The sequence below is a fragment of the Vulpes vulpes genome, chromosome 6, assembly GCF_048418805.1.
Source record: "Vulpes vulpes isolate BD-2025 chromosome 6, VulVul3, whole genome shotgun sequence".
Lineage (NCBI taxonomy): Eukaryota > Metazoa > Chordata > Mammalia > Carnivora > Canidae > Vulpes > Vulpes vulpes.
The window spans coordinates 2,354,093-2,376,376 of NC_132785.1; the positions used below are offsets into that span (position 1 = coordinate 2,354,093).

The window sequence follows — 22,284 nt, forward strand, 5'->3', positions numbered from 1 at the left end:
GGAGGGTTGGGATCGATCGGCCCGGTCACAGGTAATGAGAAAGGCCTCTCCTTGTTTTTATTCTTGTTGTGCGTCCAGGACCTCGAAGAATTCTGCTTTAAGTTTTGCATCAATCATTTGACAGAAGTGACGCAGACTGCAGCCTTTTGGCAAATGGATGGGCCTCTGCTAAAGGAATTCATTGCTAAAGCCAGTAAATGTGGAGCCTTTAAGAACTGAAGCCCGCGGCCCTGGGTGCTGCCAGTGCTCTGGGGCGGGCGCCGGGCGTGCTTTGTGCTGTGCGGGACGGAATTTTGCAGGTAAAACCCCATCCGGTGGGCCTTTATTCCACACCTGAGACACATGGCAGCGCTCCGCGTAGGAATATATGAAGGATGTCCAGCGCCTCCCGAACCCACTTCCATCACCTCTTATTTCCAGACACGCGTATCTCCAACGTGACCTTGATTTGGCTGGAACATTGTAACGGGGGGAAGCTTGGCTGCTGGTTATTTTGCGTGTTGTTTTTGATGAGAGGACCCTGTGAACTCGGGAAGGGGGATCTGAGGCGACTCCCCGGGTTCACACACTGACACCGGGAAGGGGCATCGTTTGTGGGTTGTGAGATAGTCCCGGAGGCCCCACCCTGAGCCAGGGATGCTGACCTTGGGACGTGTTGAAATGCTGCGGTAGTTGCTAGTTCAGTAGCCATACTGTGAAGGTGTAGTGGAGGCAGTTTGGGGCTTTCGTGAAGGTGTAGTTGGGGCACTGTGCAGTGTTTGCACCACTGGGGACCTTTTCTGACTTCATGATTGTATCAGAGTAATACTCCGTGTAACAGGAGCCCAACGTGTCGAGATGATGAACGTGTAGAGATGAACTTCTCGGTCAGCCGAGATCTCTTGGGAGCCTGGACTAGCTGTGAAAAGCTGATATGAAGGAGCTTTGGACAAAGGTCAATATTTTATGAATTAGAATCTCCACTACTGTCCAACAGTGTTTTGTTTTATTAGGACAGAGTCTGAGAACTGAAGTTTAAATCCCCCCCCCCCCCCCCCCCCCCCCCCCCCGTTTCCCCTCGAAATGCTCATCGTGGGAGGAAAGTAATGACAGGTCAGCATAGCTTTGCCTTCCTAAATGACGGTTGCTGGATCGTCAGATCTACTGCATCCCACTCAGAGAAGCGGTTCTTAAAACCACCTTTCTGGCAGGCCTTGGAATGCGTGTTAGCCCTTTTATCTAGGCCAAGTATCACAAATTTGCTTATCTGTAACCTCAGCAGCTTTCATTTTAGATTTCCTCACCTTTTAATTGTGTTACGTATAATATTTCGCACAGTTTAACTTTGAAAAAGGATCAAAATTATGGTTTCCCTGAAAGATCCTATTTAAAAGGATCTGTTCAGTTTGGTTTGTATTTTTTGTTTTGTTTTGTTTTTTTTTGTTTTTGTTTTTGTTTGGTCTGATTATGAAACGTGGCTTTGGGAGGAAGCTCTGGGTTCTATCACGTGTGTCCGTTGAGCCCCCTGTAAGAACAGAGCTTTGTTCTGCTCTCTGGCCCACGGACTCATTTCCATTTGTGAACTCTTTCCTGCTTGGAAGTTCCTTCCTCTGAACTTGGAGCCTAAGTACCTTTTCGGAGCCAAATTAACCAGAGGGTGAAGAAGATACGCTGCAGCTGCTATTTTTGGCAGTTTTTCTAGGTGTGTCTAGGGGGTTGAGTGGGAGTAAGGGCCCCAAACATAGTTCATTGATAAGATGATTATAAACCTTAGCGATCCCAGTTCCCTTTTCTTGACCATGTCACAGGTGATCGAAGCCCAGTCAATTATTACATTAGACTTACTTCTGCAACACGATAGAACTTTTCTTACTAGGTTGATAAATGCACATTAATTTGATTATTAGCTATGATGGGTAGTGTTTGTAACAATCACTGTTCCGTAGGCTTATGATCTGGACAACCAAGAACTTCAGTATGTTTACTGTTACTCTTACTTGAAAAAGAAAACTTAAAAAAAAAAAAAAAAGCACAAAATAAAGCAGTAGATCCATTTCCACAGATTGTTCATTCAACAGATATTTACTGAGGTTCCTCATATACGTGAAGAGCCACTTTTCATAGTAGATTACTGAGTAATTTGTATTAATATGTGCGTAGTGAAGAAAACGGGAGTAAGTCTTTTGAAAAGTACTTGAGTATCTTTTTTTTTTTTTTAAATACACTCTTATTTTTCTACTTGGTTTTATTGTTAATCATAGCAGGAAAGGAAAACTGTTCTTTGAATTTTTTTTTCATCTGATGTAATAAAGAAAGCCAAAGTATTCATATTTCTTAAGCTAGCCCTAAATGTACTCTTGAACTTTTACTGGAACAATGTTTGATACTCTAGTGTATAGACTGTATTTATGTAACGTTTAGAATGACATATTAATAAATAATCTAGTAAGACGTGTGTGCAGGGTTGTTCTTTCCCCTCAAAGATCAGTAACGCGCTGCCTCAGGAAGGAAGGAAGGAAGTCCTGACCTGGATGACCCTGAGGACGTCACGCCCGTCACTGGGGGCCAAGGACCGCATGACCCAGTATGGGAGGTGACTGAGGTGGCCAAGGTCACGGAGACAGCAGAACGCTGCCCGCCCGAGGCTGGAGGTAGGAGAGAGGACTCCAAGAGTTCATGTTTCATGGCTACATACAGCCTTTCAGTTTGGCAGCATGTCAGGAGCTCTGGAGGTGGATGGCGTGGATGGCGTGGATGGCGTGGATGGCGTGGTGCAGCGCAGCCGTGGGCACGTCCCCCCTGTCCCTGATCCCCGCACTTGACCGTGGTTAGCACGGTAAGTTCCATGCTAGGTGTACTTTGCCACGATTTAAAAAAACAAATTGTTCCTGTGATTCTTAGCAGGTATCAGGCTAAAACGGGTGCCATGGTGAACCTGTCCCCTGTTTCCCAGTTTTGTCCCCTCCCCTCAGAGAAATCCTATGGTTTTATTCCTGCTGAAAGATAATACAGGTGAACCGTCGCAGCAGAATAATGTGTCTGGATCCTCGTACTTAAGAAATGAAGGGAAGGACGTAGTCCCTGTCCCCAAGGAACCTAGAAGTTATCAGGAGAGACGAGAGAGAGGTTTAGGAATTGACACAAAAACATACATTTATAAACAGCTTTTCACAGCAGTGAGGGAAAACTTAATAGGTTAATATGAGAAGCACAAGTGTAGGGAAAAGTTAAAGCATCCTTCTTGCTCATTCCAGAACAGCAGGTAAGTGGCACAATCCCAGGCTTAGGGGTAGGGGCTGATGAGCCTTCCAGAACCTGCCATAAGCAAGTCTGGTTAGAATGGAGAACCTAAGCCAGGGCCCATTAGAAGGAAACGTGGGCAAGGCGAGCGTCTGTGTGTGTGCGTGTGTGTGAGGACGTTTATTTCCCACGGTGCCAGACGTTGATGTATTTTCTTTTTTAGTGCCCACGTTTTGTGCTGTGAGGTACGCAGAACGAAGCTTAGGTAGAGTAGATAATTCGATGGAAGTTTTTCAGTAGGAAGTGACATCGCACAAGTACAGGCCTGCGTCTGTGTTAATAGTCGGCCTCCTGCTGGCCTCCTTGATGACCGTCAACCCCGTGCTGCTCCGCGGTGCCAAGTGACCTACCGTGGTGGGAACGACAGGTGACGTCAGAAGGTAAAGCGAGGGGATGGGGGTGTTGAGTAAAGATCATGACACTAACACGCAGGTAAGCTTTGCTCCAGGATGTACCCTCGGGGAGGAAGGCAGAGTAAAGTCACAGCTGGCTCGAGAGAAGGCTCAGCGTGTCCGGGATGGACTCTGGGTGCCTGTCGTTTTGGGGCCGTTTTCACTTCCTGAATTCTTATTTATTGTAGTAAAACATACATTTACCATTTTAACCATTTTTAGGTGTACGGTTCAGAATATTGTGAAAATCGAAGTACAGTTGACCCGTCTCAGGTTGTCAGCAGGGCTCGACAATTCTGTGCGAGACGAAGCGCCCGCTGGGGTACATGGCGCTACCGGCTGCCAGGCGCCCGGTTCTCATGGTGCCGTTGCCCGTGTTCCCTGTGCTGTTCCCTCCATCCCTGTCACTGATGTTACGCCTACACGTTGGAACTCCCAGTCCTGCCACCTGTTTGCCTCTTTCCCGTCCCCCTCCCTTCTCTGTGCTTTTCTCTTTTCTGTTCATTCGTTTTATGTGTTAGATCCACATACACGTGGCCCATATGGTATCTGTCCCTGGCTCAGGCCACCTCGCACAATACTGTCTGGGTCCCTAGATTTCCTTCTTCTTTTTACGGCCGAGTAATATTCCTGTGTGAGTGTGAGTGTGTGAGAGTGTGTGTGAGGCGGCTTCTTTATCCATTCGTCCACCCGTGGATCCGCAGTTCCCTCCGTGGCTCAGCCGTCGTGGAGAATGCTGCAATAAGCAGAGGTCCATACGTTACTTCACAGGAGTGTCTTAGTTTTCCTTGGCCAAGTGGCAGCGCTGCAGTTACTGGATCAGGGGACCTTTCGGTGTAGTTGTTGCAGGAGCCCGCACACCGCCTTCCGTGGCGGCTGCGCCCGTCTGCATCCCCACCAACAGAGCACGGGGGTCCTTTTCTCCCCACCTCCTCGCCAGCATTTGCTGTTTCTTGTCTCTCGGGTACTCGCCATTGTCACAGGTGTCAGGTGACGCCTCCTGGTCAGGTGATACCTCCGACTCGCATTTCCCTGATGCCGAGTGATGTTGAGCACGTTTTCACGCGTCGTTGGCCATCTGTTTGTCATCTTTGGAAATATGTCTGTGCAGGTCGTCAGCCCATATTTTTCATCAGAGTATTTGACTTTCTGGTGTTGGGTTGTATGGTCCCTCATTGATCTTGGATGTTAACCCCTTATCAGAGATGTCATTTGCAAGTATCTTCCTCCATTCAGTAGTTTTCCCTTTGCTGATGGTTTCCTTTGCAAAGTGCAAAAGCTTCTTAGCCTGATACAGTCTCATTAGTTTATTTTTGCTTTTGTTTCCCTTGCCCAAGGAGACCCCCCCAGAAAAATGATGTCCCAGAGATGACTGCCTGTGTCCTCTTCTCGGAGTTTTGTGTTTCCTGGTGTCACATTTAGGTCTTGAATCCATTTTGATTTTAGGCAGATGCTTGTCCCACTGACCCACCCAGGCGCCCCTTGGCGTGATCCCTTCATCCTTATGTCATGACCTGTTTTCTGGCTCTTGTTAGAGCCTTTGTTTTAATGTTTCTTTTATCTGATACGAGTATTCCTACCCCAGATTTTTTTTTCACTTTCATTTACAACGTGTATATTTTTCAGTCCCTTCACCTTCTGCATGTGACTTTAGGTCTGAAGTGAGTCATCTGTAGGCAGCATACAGATGGGTCCTGCTTTTTTTTTTTTTTTATCCATTCAGTTACTCTGTGTCTTTTGATTGGAGCAGTTAGTGCATTTACATCTAAAGTAACTATTGATAGGTATGTTGATTGCCATTTTGTTAATCGTTTTCTAGTTGTTGTTGTTGTTGTTTTTTAATTTATGATAGAGAGAGAGAGGTAGAGACACAGGCAGAGGGAGAAGCAGGCTCCATGCAGGGAGCCCGACGTGGGATTCGATCCCGGGTCTCCAGGATCGCGCCCTGGGCCAAAGGCAGGCGCTAAACCACTGCGCCACTCAGGGATCCCTAGTTTTTTTTGTTTTTTTTTTTTCTTCTCTTGCTTTTCCCGTGTGGTTTGATGGCTATCTTTACTGTCACGCTGGATTCCAGTCCCTTGACCTTTTGTGTACGTATCATCGGCTTTTGGTCTGTGGTTACCGTGGGGTTCATTTATAACATGCTCTGTGTATAGCTGTCTCTATGGAGTTGACGGTCAGTGAAGTTCAAATACACTGTTCAGCTTTTACTCCCTCCTCCATGTTGTATGTATGTCCTCTTGGACATGTTTTAATTTTGTGTGTCCCTTGACCAGAATGTGTGTATATACAGTTTAGCCTCCTTGCTAGTCTGGTATGTGAACACCGCACTGGGCGTTGAGGGCACATGGTGCTGGGAGGTAGATGGAACGGCAGTGGATCAGCAGCCCTGGCTCCTAAAGCCTCTGGCTGCCTGAGGCCGGGGGCAGGGGCAGCAAGAAAAATAGCAGCCAATACTTTTGTTCCCAGAGGACAAAAGAACTCTGCGTCCTAAAGTTAGTCAATAAAGCTTTACCTGTATCCCAAGTGCTTCCCAAACTCTGGCATCTGTGTGGTGTCTTGGGCCATTTCTTAGGGTGCTGGCTGTTGAAGGGCAGGGACCCCGTTTCCTTAGCTCTTTGGCTCCCCCTGAGGTGAGCCCCACTGTGGTTTTTAAAGGTTCTATTTACTTATTCCTGAGAGACCCAGAGAGAGGCCGAGACACAGGCAGACGGAGAAGCAGCTCCCTGCGGGGAGTGGATGTGGGACTCGATCCCGGGACCCCGGGGTCAGGCCCTGGGCCCAAGGCAGCCGCTCAACCCGAGCCCCCCGGTGCCCCTTCAGGTTGTGTTCAGAGTGAGCTGCAGCCTGTGTAGTCGTTGCTTCACCTCAGGGGAGAGGGGAACTCAGGATGTTTTCGGCCCCCTACCTTCCTGCGCTCCACCCTGGAAGTTCTTAAATGCCCAGGTGATTCTGATGTGCGGAGGAATTTGAAAAACAGTAGATTTAGACTTTGTCCCTCTGGTAGTGATGGTTCCAGCTGCGGTTGCCACCACAACAGGAGTGGGCCTGTTCTTTTTCAGCCATACCGTATTCCTCCAGTGGATTTCTTGGAGGATTGTTACGTGCCAGATGCCATGCAAGGGACTCGGGTGAGACTCATTTTGAAATGTACCATTACTGTTAGCCAGAGTGCTGTGTTAAAAAATCAGAAATGGAACATATAAGGTTTTCAGGAATCAGACGTGGGGGTGCATAAAAATCCAAATTGTATATTGTTAGGTTGAGAACAATCCTTTTTTTTTTTTTTTTTAAGACTTTATTTTTGGGAGAGCGAGCGAGGAAAGGGACTCTGCGCTCAGAGCAGAGCCCAACATGGGACTAGATCTCACACCCCGAGATGACCTGAAACCAGGAGTCGGCTGCTTAACCAACTGAGCCACCCTGGCACCCCCAGTTGAGAAAAATCTTTTAAGATTTTATTTATTGATTCAGGAGAGACACAGAGAGGCAGAGACACAGGCAGAGAGAGAAGCAGGCTCCCTGTGGGACTCAATCCCAGGATCCCAGTCCAAAGGCAGATGCCGGGATCCCTGGGTGGCGCAGCGGTTTGGCGCCTGCCTTTGGCCCAGGGTGCGATCCTGGAGATCCGGGATCGAATCCCACGTCGGGCTCCTGGTGCATGGAGCCTGCTTCTCCCTCTGCCTGTGTCTCTGCCTCTCTCTCTCACTGTGTTCCTATCATAAATAAATAAAAATTAAAAAAAAAAATATCAAAGGCAGATGCCTAACCACTGAGCCACTCAGGTGCCCCTTGAGAAAAACCTTAATAATTCTTTTTCATTCTTGCATATTTCCACTGGTATTCAAAGAGTGGTTTTAAATTTAAATGTTTATTTTGAAGATGATGTATGCCCATATAGTGACAGCAGGTGAAAAGAAATTTAAAAAGCAGGTAAATTTGGTACAAGTGAAGTAAAAATAATCAAATTTATTATATCTGTCATCATGAGCTGGAACTAGTCTCAAAGGATAAGGACAGTTGATGCATTTATTCAACATGTACTGAGCATGCTAGGTGCTGGGAGCGTGTTGGGAACTAAACACAGGAATAGTGAGCTTTGCCCTCAGAGAGCTGATGGAAGATCGAGGGGATTACATTGGGAAGTGGTGACAGGAGAAAGAAGTACTCAGAATGAGGGTGGAACTGGTGTAATGAGATCTGCAGCAGGAAAGGCAGAGAAAGGGAGAAGAGCAGTTAAGGCTTCACAGCAAGATGTGCAAAGGCCCTGGGGAGCCTTTACTTCCAGGAGCACCTTGTGTGTTACTGGAATCAACTTAGACACTGGAGTTGGGGGAAGGGTGGGCGGCGGTGCACCAGCACGAAGCCGCCCGAGGATTTTCAGTGCAGAGGCAGAAGAGATGGGAGGTAAGAGCCAGTGTTCTCAACATTTTATTGGAGAGCAGACGTGAGATGATAATAAGAGGGAGGTGGTAAAAAAAACACCCCGGCAGGCACGAAATGTCGACCAGCAAGAACAGGCAAGAGTTAAGGAGGATTGAAGTTTGACGACCAGAGAGACAGGAGCGGCCTTGTCCTAACGATGTATGGCTTGCCCAGGTCGGGTCTTCAGGGCGCAGCTGCTTGGGTGCGAGCCTCATTCCTGGTTTTGGAAGGGGTAATCCTTGGACGACACAGAAGACACCGAGAGAGAGGGAGAACTTGACCTCGCGTCTCTGTCTTCGTGAGTAAAGTACATGATGTGGTTCAGGTCCTGAAGTGCCTCGAGCTCTTCCTTCAGTTGCTGCTGCCTTTCTTCACAGCGATGGATCTTTCTCTGTATCGCTGCGGTAAGAAGAAACGCGACTGCAGTTTTACGAACAGGTACCTCCCTAGCCCCTTCGGCCAGGTGCCTAGCACGTGTGTGCCTTGCCGCCTCTTCTGGCTCAGGCTAGGGCAGTGCACCTCTGCATGTCTGAGAACTCAGAGCAGAGACTGTGTAAGCTTCAGGCTGCACTGCCCCCCGGTTGTTGAGAGAGGGTAAGTGGAGGCAGCACGAGGTTAGAATATCAAGGATAAAGGCAAATCTTTCATTAAAATGCAGCCAGTTTTTGATGTTACATAAAAGCTTTTGGTTTTATTCAGTAGCAGGAAGGCCTTTATTGTGGAAACTTTAGGAAGAAGATCCTTAGGCTTTATAATAATGGTGTCACTCAGTGACAGTGTGGTTTTTTGAAGACCTCAAAGTTGAACAATATTAACTCATACATAAAATGTTCCTCTAGATTACCCGTAGTTAACTTTGTGGAACGTTGGAATGGAGCAACATTAAATTAGGAGCGTGCGTGTCAGTAGGGATGCCCCCTAGAGGTCTCAGTGTCTCCTCCTGACGCCCCACTGGGATGTGTATCTTTCCAGCTAACCTATGCACGGAGTGAAAAGTCCCCTGTTAGAAAAAGACTATATATGTGGATGCTCCCCTCAGCAGTGTGCAGATATACTCAGGAGACTGTTAAAGGACAGGCCGTTTTTCCTGATTATAAATGTAATACAAAATCTGAATGGACAGTAGAGCACTGTGGTTGTGCAGTGCACAGCCTGTCCAGCTGTGTGGCAGCTGCATAGAGAAGCCACATCAGACTCAGCCCTAAGTAGACATTTAGCCCGTTCTGAAAGCATCTTGGGGGCAGGACCTCCTCACTAAATGGGTGATTATTGATATACGGTGGTGTCATATTGGTTTCAGGTGAACAACGTGATGACTCAATAAAACCTTTCCATAAAATATCAACCACTTAAGTCTCTGCCCCACCATGCTTGCTTCTGTTTCAAAATTGTCTTTAGAATCCATGAATTCCAGCCCTCCCTCCCCCAGTAAGATTTGAAGATGAATATTGGGAGAATTAAAATTTGTACACATCAAATCAAGGCGAGCAGCCGTGCAGTAGGGCCTGGCTGCCTCACCAGCTCCTGCTGAGTCCTGAACGTGTGGCCCAGCGACCTCCCACTTTGCAATCATTTAAAAAAAAGTAGAAACAAAAAATTGAGTCTCTTCCGATCACTAAGGTGTGATGTGTATGTAGAACATGTGGAAAATCAAAAGCAGCACTTGCAGCCACCTCCAGATAACGACCGTGTCCCCTCAGGTGTGAGGGAGGGATCAGACTGCGCTGTGGTGGGGTTTTTCATTTAGAAAGACAATGAACATTCTTCTAAAATATGATTTCTATCACCTGAATAGTATTATATCCCTTGAGTATGTATAAATAATTGTGAACTATGCTGCTCACATACCTGCTTGAAAATTTACAAATGCGTCGTCAAACAACCTACAGTCAAAAAGTGAAGTCCCGATTTCTTCATAGTCTGTAGAGAGGAAAACATTTTGTTTTAATTTAAATGATTTACACAGGCAGATACCGCTCACAGAAAAACCCCAAATAAGGGAAAGTCACAACACAGCACGGCACTGCGCAACCTCAGCATTAGACCGCAGGAACGGCCGTGTCCCTGGGGCCATGGTGGAAATGCAAATATGTGGCACCTCTACCCAATCAGAAGCTCCAGGGCCGTCAAGGGTTTTGACAAGCCCTCTGGGGATTCTGAGGGGCATGTTCAAGATTGAGAAGTGCTTAGTCTAATGTAAAGAAAAAATGAACATAAGAATATAATTAATGAATTTTTGGAAATGTTTGCTTTTAATTTCTCACTTTTGGGTTTTGCCCTCTAGAAAACCATCCCTTTCAAATGATCATATATTTGACCTCGTTGCCCACAGTATAGACCGTCAGGCTTTTCCTTGTAATGTAACTGTACTTAAGCTCGTCGCGTAGGGTCTACAAAGGCTAAGTGACCACACACCTACCTACACAAATGGAACTTCAGCTTCCCAAAGAGCTCTTTAGGAAAGGCCCCATTTAACTAAGGGAAACATCAGACCTTTTTTCTCCTGTAAACTGTGAGTTAACATTATCAAAGAAGACATAAGGAACAGAATCGGAATCAAAACTGTAACAGAATGCCATTCTCAGATGTTAGCAGCCAGGGGAGACCAGGGGACAGGCGTGTGACTGCATGTGGGCGCTAACCCTCCTGGTGTTCGCTCTCAGCTCTGCACTTCGGCAAAGCACATCAAGACTTTGAGGGTGTCCGGGTGCTTTTCACTGAATTAATGAGTCTGAATTACCCACATCCTGTTGATGCGTAAGAGACTAGAGACCTGGAACAGTGAACTGTATTAAAGAATAAGATGAAAGAAATTGTATAGAAAGAAAACGTGTACTTTTGGTTTGTTTTATAAGGAGGTTTGCGAGAAGTCTCTACATGTAGGAATGTTGCTATTTCAGTACCTGAATCAGAAGCAGTGTCACCCATGAGTCTTTCCTGGATCAAATGAAGTTTGTCTAATATTTCTTCAAATAAATCATTAAGAAGCCCTGCTTCCTTACATTTCTTAAGAAAATCAATCTTCACAGTTGCATCTAAGAATAAGAAAAACATTTTAGAAAGAAATGGTCTTAGGGCGGCTATCATAAATCCCTTTATGGTCACTTCTTCAGACCATGCCTAGCGGTGGATGGACACAATCCGTAGGAAAACAAACACTTCACCTTTATCTTTTCATTGTAATTTCATCATACTTCGTGTTTTCCCAGCTGAAACAATGTTACAGAAAGTGAAAATAAAAACTTCTTGGCCTAGACTAAGTATCTGAATCAAGAGGATTCTCTAAAATGGAGCCCCCATCATTTTTTTTCTGTCACAGTAACTGTGTGTCATTATGGAATGTCCCATTTCCTTGACAGAAAGCTGGAGTTACTAGCTTCAGCTTCCTGAGGGGTGGGTCACGGTACAAGAGATGGCACATCGCCATGTTCCGGGCTCAGGGAACCCTGGCTTCCAGGCCAGGACCAGGTGTACCTGTCCTGGTACTCTCCCCACCTAAAGTACCTTGATCTCCCGGGCTTAGGATAGAGTGGATAGTTAGGATAAAAGGTTTTTATTCTTACACTTACTACAAGTCTACAGGGATAAGGGGGAACCAACTTTGAAATCAATGGGTTATCATTTTTATGAGTACCGTAAGGTCATATTCGATACAAAATTTATAGCCAACCTGTGTGTCTGCCATCCTCATCCTTCATGTGTTTTATGAGTCTATTCAGTGTCATCGCATTAGGTGGCTAGAGGGAGAGAAAAATCAAGATCACATCGGTTTTGTTGGCATTTGATATTGGGTAAGGCGAAAACAGTCTTTTGTTGCATTTGCCTGTGGTGAAAATCATGCTGTGCATTTGTTTGTAGTTTACATGTAAATGTCACATAATTTTTGTATAACAAAACACCGAGAGGAATGGGCTCCTCCAGTGTAGACAGCAAGTGGAGAAGGTTGCTGGCGTGTATTAATTTAGCTCATATAAGCTGATGTGTAAAAAAACCGGTTTCAAATCCCCAAAACATTTCATATACTTTACATACAATAGGAATGCACAAATTTTTTGAAAATCACGCATTCTGCAGGTCAGGTGTGGGCCGTGCAGCTGAGAAGCACTTGGCTGGGTCGGGATGCTCAACTGCCCCTCTGCCCCTCTTAGGGCCAGAAGCACACGGCGCTGACTTGGTACCAGGACACCCGTTACAGAGGCCACGGGACTGTCGCCTCCTGAAGGCCATGTGCTAGCACACCCAAGACACACCCAGCTTGTCTTTTACATTCATCATATTACGGTTCTGTTATCATTTCACCTGATGATCTTTAAATGGTTAAAATAAAGAAGAAACCTTGTAAATAACCAGAAAGCTGTAATAAAGTCAGATTACCTGTGCATGAATGCCTGTCGAGAGAGATCTCTTTCCTCTTTTTCTTTTCACTCCTGAAAAATCAGTGGAAAATAGAAGTCATGTAGAAACTGGAATCCATAAAGGAAAAGACCGATTTTGACTACATAAAACAGAAAACTCTTACAGCAGACTTACACTACATGTTTGCAACATATGATAAAGCACCAGTTTCTAAAATACAAAAATCTTCTAGGTCAATATAAAAAAGACAGTTGAGTAGAAAAATTAGGCAAACAGGGAACCTTGTAGGACGAGTTGATTAAATAGAAAAACAGGCTGGGTCACAAGACAACAAATATACAGCTTAAAAGATAGGGCAATACACTCAATTTTACTCCTTTTTTTTTTTTTTTCAATTTTACTCCTAAGGAAAGACATGCAAAACAATAATTTTCACCTATCAGACTGGCAGAGATGAAGGTGTTTAGCGTCTAATGTTGCAAGGATTGGGGTAATGGTGTGCTGCTGGTGCAGCCGCTGTGGGAGATGATGCGGCGGTTGTCATCACAACCACCTTGTGTATACTCTTGACCCAGCAATCTACAGTTTTCCAAATGGTACAGTCGCATAAAGGCCCACAGACGAAAGAAGCGTGAACTCTGCTATTCAGTGCGATAGGAAAAAATGGAAATAACCTAAGTGTGCATCGTGCAGAGAGTAGTAGTTCAGCTGTAACTCAGGCAACTGAACAGCACACAAGATGGAATGTAACGCAGCCTTTCAAAAATAAGGTAGATCCATTTGTACACGTACGGAAGGTTCTCTGAGTGAAAGCAAAATGTAGTAGTAGGTCAGTTTGTATATACAGGAAATTTTTAGAAGAATTCAAATGAAACGGATAGTTTCTTCTGGGGCAAAGATTCCTAACAGTGTCATAATCTGCCTTTTAATACCAATACATTAAAAACTTTTTTTTTTTTTTAATTTAAAAAGCTGGGGCGCCTTGGTGGCTCAGTTGGTTGAGCGTCCAACTCCTGGTTTGAGTTCAGGTTGTGAGCTCAGGGTCATGAGACCCAGCCATGTGTCAGGGCTCCTTGCTGGGTGTGGAGCCTGCTCGAGATTCTCTCCCTCCCCTTGTACCCCCACCCCTGCTTGTGTGCATGCTCCAAAAAAGAAAAAAAAATTTTTTAATTAAAAAAAAATCCCTATTACATTATTGTTACCTTTCCCTATCAATAAATACTGATCGAAGCTATGTTTTTACAGTCATCCCTGATAAAAGAGTACTAAAAAAATGAGGGTAACAATATCGTTTAGAGAGTGCTATTTACCACTAAGAATGCAGTTGGCCTGATACGGAGCTAAGCCTTTTCCAGAGAGGTCCTGATTCCCGGCCCCATGAGCCTTCCAGATTCAGTGCTGGTAAGACACTGCGGTTCAGGCAGTAAGCAGAGGCCACTCGTGGGGGACGGTCCATCCCGTAACCCCTGGTAGCAGGGCCCAGTATCCCTTAATCAGAACCTGAGCTAGCCATGCATTCTTAGGAAACATTCAGGGAACGTGCAGCAATTTATCAGTTTCTGTGCACTGGAAATCCTGATACTCTTTTAGAAGAGAGGCAGTCACAAGGCAAAGCTTTTTACCACGTCCTCGTTTGGTCCTCTGATTGTCCTGGGGATGGAAGGCAGCAGACAGAGAGTTTCCTGGGAGTAGGTCTAGTGTGCAAAGAAGAAACATGCGTCTGTCACATGGCACAGAGAAACCAGCAATTTTCTAAGCATGTAAGAATGTGACTTGAAACTCTGTACTTAGGTCAGTGAGGCTGGTAAGTCAGACTCTCCCGTGTCGGTCCTACGCATGTGCCCAGCTCTGGACCCTCAGGACTAAACCTTGGAGACTTACCATTAGCGCTGCTCCCTGGAGCATGTTGTTGGCAGAACACTCTGAAAACAGGCAATTTCAAAGAACCATTAAACATTTTTTACTTAGACTTTTATTTATTTATTTTTTTAAAAAGATCTATTCATTCATTCATTCATGATAGAGAGGCAGAGACCCAGGCAGAGGGAGAAGCAGGCTCCATGCCGGGAGCCCGATGCGGGACTCGATTCCGGGTCTCCAGGATCATGCCCTGAGCCAAAGGCAGGCGCCAAACCGCTGAGCCACCCAGGGATCCCCTTACTTAGACTTTTAAAATACCACACCTATGTTCTTATGATTTAAAAAGGAACTAGCCTGTTTCTCCTGATGGCTTCACCCTAGATATCTGCCCAAGGAAAATGCTGTCAATGCCGTGAAGCACCTGCCCCTCCTCGCTGCCCCGGGCCCCCCTCCTTCTCCCCCCCCCCCCCCCCCCCCCCCCCCCCGGCAGAGGCCTGTGGGCCCCGAGGGAGCAAGCGGTCATGTAGGGAGAGCTCAGGACCCAGCTCTAGGCTGGGTTTTCACCTGGCTGCACAAAGTCCTGCTGACTTTCAACAACGGCACACAACTGCGTGCATGGATTTCGGGGGAAGCTCGTTTTCTGACTCAGCAGGCATCTCCCCGGACTGTAGAGCTGAACCATGTGAATCTAGGATAGATCAGTGTCCTGGAACAGAAGGATGCAGCGCAGGCCAAGGAGGAGAACCGGAGACAGTGAACTCTGTGGAGCTTTCGTCCTCCTCAGGCCCAGCTACATGCCCCTGGCTTTCCTTAAGGTGCTGACCCCCAGGAGGCACAGTCCTCTTGCCTGTGGGAATGCAGGAATTCTTTCTCTCTTACACACACACACACACACACACACACACACACACACACAGACCAGTTTCCACTTCTCAAGTACAGTCTTCCTGGCAGCCCATCCCCTGACCTGAGCAAAATTAATCTCCTCAACCTTTTGGATTCCAGGATCTGAGCACTTCTGTTTGCCAGGCACTTACCTTTTTTTTTTTTTTAATTATGGAACATTTCAGACGCAAAAGTGGAGGCTCCCGACCCATCACCCAGTTCAACAGTTATCAACTCAAGATGAAGCCAGTTGTGTGTGAATCCCCTCCTGCTCCCATTATGCCATGTGCTTCTATTAGTCCTGGTCTTTCTGGTCCTTCCACATGGTGACAGGTTCTCTGAGATTCAGTCCATGTCTGTTCCTCTATATTCTTACCGCACCTAGCAAGGTATCTTGTCTGTCATGGGCACTCTTCACAAATGAATGGTTTTTGTTTGTTTGTTTTTTTCACAAATGAATGTTTAAGTAAATTTAAAAATGCATAGATGTTCACCTGATACCTGGTAATGACAAAAATGATTGTTTCATTGGGTCTCTATTAATTGGTTCTCCTGATTATACAAGATCAGTATTTTTGCAAACTTGGAGATGTAGCAGGAATTTGACTCCTTTTTTGTTCATAGTTCTGCTAATAGTGTGTCGAGTGGGTGTTTGAGGTCATCGTGGAAGTCTTAATAAATGAGCTCCTTGGGAAGGTAAAAAAATAAAAAATGAAAATTTTATAACCCATGAGCTTCTGAGCAAATCAAATATAAAAAGTATGGTATAGGGATTCCTGGGTGGCTCAGTCAGTTGAGCATCTGCCTTTGGCTCAGATTGTGATCCCAGGATCCTGGGATCGAGTCCCGCATGGGGCTCTCTGCATGGAGCCTGCTTCTCCCTCTGCCTGTGTCTCTGCCTCTTTCTCTCTGGGTCTTTCAGGAATAAATAAAATCTTAAAAAAAAAAAAAAAACAACTGTTCCATTATACATACTTATATATTCCTCGCAATCCATCAGTCTGTAGAACCGCATGGTCGTTCTGGGCACAGAAGAAGTGGTAACTCCTCTTACAGGCTTTTACGTCACATCCCACGGTAGCTCCCCTCCGATTACAGAAAGCGCATCTCTACAGAAGAATGAATTTTACGAAAGTAAACACCTGTTTTTCATGATCTTTGTTAAAACATATAGACATCATTAAGTGTTATTTTTAAGCACAGCCACATCCTGCTGCTCATTTTGAAATTTCAGCAAAACCTCTCTTAGGAAACTGCTAAGTTGGCACTGACCTGTAATGATCTGATTAAAAGCAGAAAACCCTTCTTGCTTCAAAAAAATACAAAACCCCAAACCTTTTTACCGGAGATAACTAAAAAGAGATTTATCCTGCCTTAGGCAAGGGGTCCTGTTAGTGACACTGGGGCTCACGGTGAGGGTGGTTGCTGATGGTGCCACTGAGCTGTGTGGTCCACCCGGCCCTCCTCTCTCCTAGACTCAGATCCCTCCCTGCAAATAACCCAAATAACCCTGCCTTTCAGGTCTTACAGTTTCTACTGAGGGCAGCGTGAGATTAAATAAGTGAAACCTCTCTGGAGTCTATGTAGTAGGGCCAAGAATTTAAGATTAAAAAACAAAACCCTGAGTAGCAAATTTTTTAAAGTTCAATTTATTATTATTTTTTAAAGATTTTGTTTATCCATGAGAGACAGAGACACAGGCAGAGGGAGAAGCAGGCTCCCTATGGGGAGCCCAATGCGGACTCGATCCCAGGACCCCAAGATCATGCCCTGAGCAGATGAAGGCAGATGCTCAACTGCTGAGCCCCCAGGCGCCCCTTAAGTTCAGTTTATTTGATTTCTCGCTTCTATATATTCGCCAATTGATCTGGTATTTTACGTATGAAGGTGGTGTGGAGATGGCTAGGATGGTGTGTGGCCACGGAAATCTAACTGGTTTAGGGGAGTCCAAGCCATGCCCAAAGTGATTTGATTTACATCATGCTCTGACTGAAGGGGAAGCTCGATGAAACCACCTTGCAGGACAGGAAGTAGCTCAAACAATATCCCAAAGTCAGCACAGGCAACCATACAAGTAAAGAAAATTCAAACATGGGTAAGAAATTAGATTATGCTAAAAGTGGGATTCCAAATCAGAGCACAAAGAATGATCATTTAATTTGGAGGCCAACTGGCTTTATGTGTAGAAAAAAAATAAAGTTGTATCCCTACCTCACACTGTATTCTCAAATTTCACATGGATTAAGATGTGAACTATGAGAAAAAGTTTTAAAGTTAGTAAAAATGTATAAAGTTAAAGTCAGGAAAGCTAAGCAAGGACGGAAACTCAGAAGCCACAGAGAAAAAGACTGATGCTCTGACTACATAAAAAAATTTAAACTTCCATTTTTATGGTGACAGCTACCAGAAAAAACAATGAAAATGCCTGAAAACAGAAACAGACTCATAGATACAAAGCATAAAGTGGTGGTAGGTGGAGTCGGTGAAGGGGATTAAGAGGTACAAACTTTTAGTTCTTAAAAAAGTAAAGCACAGGGATAGAATGCAGAGAATATAGTCAATAATACCAGAATTTGGTGACAGATGGTAATCAAGCTTATTGTGGTCATTTCATAATGTACATAAATGTCAAGTCATTGTGTTGGGATTCCTGAAATTAATACTGTATGTCAACCATATCAATAGAAAAAGAAAAATGTGTGCTGCGTAGTTGATAAAGGTTTAAGATGGATAAATGCAGAGAAAAATGGGAAGATGCAAACCACAGAAGAAATACAAATGGTTAATAAAATTTGATTCACTTGAAGACTACCGAGTAAGCGTGATGCAGCGGGCAGTGTCCTGGGGGGACAAGGCACCCGCCCTCATGGAGGGAACATTCAAATGGAGAGAGACCATGATCACATAAAGCAAACTCAAGAACACAGTGATAATACATGTGTGGTAAATGTCTGTCCAACCTGGGGTTTGTGTCTTCCCTTTCTTTAATGATTCCTCTTAATGAACATACATTTAATTTTAACAACAACAACAACAAAGTAAATAAATACCTAACTCCAGTAATTATAGCAACACTAAGCCTATAGATGTCAACGTTTACCAAATGCTTAGTGCAAAGAACGAGCTAATAAAAATACATGAATTACCTTTTTTAAAAGACAGTGATGATACATGCCTTGTAAGAATTAAAATAAGGTGAGGTGACACTCACTGGGTCCCAACTTCAGATTGGGGATCCGTAAAACCCTCTCAGAAGGTGATGGAGAACTTTAGATTTGAATAATAACCAGAGCTCCCAGTAGGCAACAACAACAACAACAAAAAAAGCAGGGGGGAAGGATATTCTAGGCCGAAGGTTCTATGTTCCTGTGGCAAGAGTGAGCTTCCCATTTATTGGCAAGCTGACTGGGAAGACAGGATGGTGGGCTGATGCCCGAGAAGAGATGCGCTTCAGGGGAGAGTCAGAGGTTACAACCCAGGGGTAAGTAAGGGCTGGGTCCTGTAAGGGTGACAAACCAGGGTAAGGAATTGGGGGTTTTGTCTTGGTACAACAGGAACATGAAGTGATCGATATTTTATTTTTTAAAAAATATTTTATTCATCTGAGAGAGAGAATGAGCTGGGGGAGGGGCAAGGATGGAGGGAGAGGGAAAGAAGCCCAAGCAGACTCAGTGCAGAGTGTGGAGAGCAGAGCCTGGTGTGCAGCCCAGTCTCACAACCCTGACAACACGGCCTGGGATGAAATGAAGAGTCAGATGCTCAACTAGCTGAGCCACCCAGACGCCCCAAGATGGGTATTTTAAAGACACTACTGTGGCTGTGTGGAGAATGGGTGATGGTGAGGATGAGCCGGAGAGAGTGCAGAAAGAACACGCCTGGGTGACGTGAGCAACCGTCCTTTACTGCTGTGGGTTAGTGACCGAAGCGGGGGGCCTGCAGGGGAGTGCTGAGCGGATGCTGGGCTGGGAGCTTGATGAGAAGATGACGATGGATGAACGGTGGGCGGTTCACTGAGGTGAGAAGGGAAGCGTTTGGATGGAGTACGTGGGTGCAGGGGCTGGAACTGTGTTCTTTGGCCAGTTTAATACGAGACACTAGTAGGTATTGACATACATGTGTCAGGTTGGTTATCACAGCGGGAGGAATAAGTATGGAATTGAAGCCATGGGAACTAGAAGAGGTCACACAGGAAAGAGGTTCAGGTGGAGAAAGGAGCCTGGGAGACTCTGGGGACTGCACACTTGGGAGATTCAGCAGACAAGGAAAAATAAGCCAAGGTGCCTGGGAAGAAGCAACCAGAAAGGTAAGACACACCAGCAGTGTGTGCAGTGAATCAAAGGAAGAAAGTGCTGGGGGGCTCAGTTGCTTAAGCACCTGCCTTCGGCTCAGGCCACAACCCAGGGTCCCAGGATCCAGCCCCATGTCAGGCTCCCCACCCTGCAGGGACTCTGCTTCTCCCTCTCCCTGCCTCTCGGGCCACTTGTGCTCTCTCTTTCTGTGATAGATAGATGATAGATAGATAGATAGATAGATAGATAGATAGATAGATGATAGATAGATGATTGATAGATGATAGATAGATAAAATCTTTAAAAGTAAATAATTAAAAAAAAGTGCAGGGCACAGACAACTGTGTGATAAATACTGATGAAAGGTCAGCTAAAGACAAAAGTGACATTGTAATGGACGGGCTTTCTGTGTACGAAGGAGGGTTTCAGATGATATATGCTGGAGGACCTAACCCGGGAGAGGGCGGCATAGGGAGGTGAATGGGGTAAAGGGAAATGTAAGAGGCTAGTCCTTAAGGACGGGCAGGTGATGACTTCAAAGTCATCAGTGGAGGGCAGCCCCGGTGGCTCAGTGGTTTAGCGCCACCTTCAGTCCAGGGAGTGATCCTGGATACCCGGGACCGAGTCCCACATTGGGCTCCCTGCATGGAGTCGGCTTCTCCCTCTGCCTGTGTCTCTGCCTCTCTCTCTCTCTGTCTCAGGAATAAATAAAATAAAATCTTAAAAACAAAACAAAACAAAATCCAGCCAAGTAAATCTGGCCATCTAGTTGATTTCTTTTTTTAAAAGATTTTATTTGACAGGGAGAGAGCACAAGCAGGAGAATGAGTAGGGGGAGAAGGAGAAGCAGGCTCCCTGTTGAGCAGGGAGCCTGATAGGGGACGGGATTCCAGGTCCCACCTCTCCCCCCCCCCGCCCCCCCACCGCTCTCTCTCTCTCTGTCTCATGAATAAATTAAAAAAAAAAAACAAACCCCAAAGTCTACGTGGAGGGTTGACTTTGACAACAGGTAGGCCCCAGGGTCTAGGAACAGAGGTGGATGGGCAGTGGTTTGGATGGTAGGACTTCCTGGCTAATGGCTTCCATTTCTCAGTAAAAATCACAAAGACACGCATACCACCGAAATGAACCTCTGTGGTATGTAAACCAGAGAGGGTGGGTGTTCCAACGACGTGCCAATGTAGGTTCGTTAGTTGTGACAAGGCACCACTCTGGTGGGAGATGTTGATAAAAAGGTGGCCATGAACGTGTGGGTGCAGGAAGTACATGGGAATCTTTGTACTTTCCCCTCAAGTGTTCTGTGAACCTAAAACTGCTCTAAAAGAAGTCTATAAAAAAAATAAGGCACAGTCATCAACTTGGGGATGGACAATTGAGGTCGGGAGATGTTTTAAAAAAGAGATGAGAGGATATGCAACAGTAAATGTACACGGTGGAGGGTGACATGTGGAGATTCCTGTTGAGGTTTGTAGCCATGAATCTAAGATCAGTCAACGCATTTGTGGGGCTTTGTACAGTAGTTCGACTGTGAAAGTGCCAGTAGGACTCAGACAACAGACAGGTGCATTGCCCCGGGGCAGGGCGGTGGGGGGGATTGGTTTACTAGGTGAGTAAGGAGACGTGCGCATGGACGGTGGGGACAGGGAGCCCAGGGTGTCTGCAGGACGGCGATGGTGGTGCTGGGCTGTGGCTGTGAGGTGGGGCCACTGACGGGCAAAGGCAGCACAGAGGAACCGTGGGGGCTGGGTGTGCCGGGAGGGAGGCAGGTGCCCGAGGAGAATGTTCACCCTCCCGAGCCATGAGGGAAGGCACACAGTAACAAGATTTGTGACACCCGTTTCCGCCAAGGGCTGGGAAAAGCGTTCCTTCATCCACAGAAGTATGAAGTGGCACAGCCTTCCTGGGCGACAGCTTACTAGCGTGTTTCAGTATTATTAGGGGAACTGCCTTTGACTCAGCCGCTGCACTACTAGCAATGGGCTTATGGCAGTGTTCAAACAAGCACACAGGATGTGTGCAAGAGGTCCGCAGCTTTAGTTGTTACAGTGAAAAACCAAAGTCGACTCATGATCTAACGGGAGCATGCTTTCATGCATTCTGGGGTATCCTGTGGAATTCCGTGCAGTCAGGAGATTGCCACAGTCATATGCCTATAGTTTTAGGAACACGGCATGTCTCTCCTGCCCTCCGAACTTCTGCACATCCTACTCCCTTTTGCTGGAGTTCCTCCTTCCCCATCTTCTTTACCCTCACTCCTCTCCAACCAGGAAGGCTTCCCTGGGCCCCACCTGCACTATGGTGCTTTTTTTTTTTTTTTTAAAGATTTTATTTATTTATTCATGAAAGACACAGAGACACAGAGAGAGGCAGAGACACAGGCAGAGGGAGAAGCAGGGTCCATGCAGGGAGCCCGACGTGGGACTCGATCCTGGGACTCCAGGATCACGCCCTGGGCCAAAGGCAGATGCTCAATCACTGAGCCACCCAGGTGTCGCAGTGAAAGGCTTTTCAGAGAGGAAGGCTACTGTAACAGAACCAATGGGGTAATTGCTCTACACTCTGTCTTCCCAAGAGGAGCCAACCCAGATCCAAGGGGACTGATCCTGACTAATTATGTGCAAAAGTTTTCAGAAGGGCTCTTATTCCATGCCTGGGAAATGGACTCTTTCTCTTGCCAGACAGGAACAAGAAAGACTGACACTGGAGTTGTTGCCTGTGACCACCATGTGAGCACAAGAGAACCAACTGATGTGGACAGGATGACAGGAAGGATGATGGGCTCCTGGGGACACCATTAA

The 22,284-nt window shown here is 46.0% G+C and overlaps 2 protein-coding genes across 12 annotated transcripts in view; one reads left to right on the plus strand and one right to left on the minus strand.

The window, feature by feature from the left end:
- The window catches only part of RCBTB1 (RCC1 and BTB domain containing protein 1), a 59,824-nt gene extending 57,394 nt beyond the window's left edge, over positions 1 to 2,430 (plus strand). For all 6 annotated transcript variants that reach the window (XM_072760545.1, XM_072760541.1, XM_072760542.1 and 3 more), the window contains one exon: positions 79 to 2,430. In XM_072760545.1, the coding sequence (XP_072616646.1) occupies positions 79 to 219 (141 nt within the window). In that variant the 3' untranslated portion in view covers positions 220 to 2,430. The remainder of the gene's footprint in view (positions 1 to 78) is intronic.
- The window catches only part of SETDB2 (SET domain bifurcated histone lysine methyltransferase 2), a 90,903-nt gene continuing 70,552 nt past the window's right edge, over positions 1,934 to 22,284 (minus strand). For 3 of the 6 annotated variants that reach the window (XR_012001961.1, XR_012001960.1, XM_072760540.1), the window contains 8 exons: positions 16,173 to 16,306; positions 14,334 to 14,374; positions 14,075 to 14,146; positions 12,471 to 12,523; positions 11,767 to 11,833; positions 11,000 to 11,131; positions 9,945 to 10,016; positions 8,087 to 8,495 (listed from right to left, as the gene is read on the minus strand). Coding sequence is in view for 1 of the 6 variants with exons in the window: in XM_072760540.1 (XP_072616641.1) it covers positions 8,308 to 8,495; positions 9,945 to 10,016; positions 11,000 to 11,131; positions 11,767 to 11,833; positions 12,471 to 12,523; positions 14,075 to 14,146; positions 14,334 to 14,374; positions 16,173 to 16,306 (759 nt within the window). In the remaining 5 variants the exon portion in view is untranslated. Of the gene's footprint in view, positions 3,076 to 7,620; positions 8,496 to 9,944; positions 10,017 to 10,999; positions 11,132 to 11,766; positions 11,834 to 12,470; positions 12,524 to 13,762; positions 14,147 to 14,333; positions 14,375 to 16,172; positions 16,307 to 22,284 lie in introns of those variants that run through there. The other 3 variants (XR_012001963.1, XR_012001964.1, XR_012001962.1) reach the window with 2 other exon arrangements.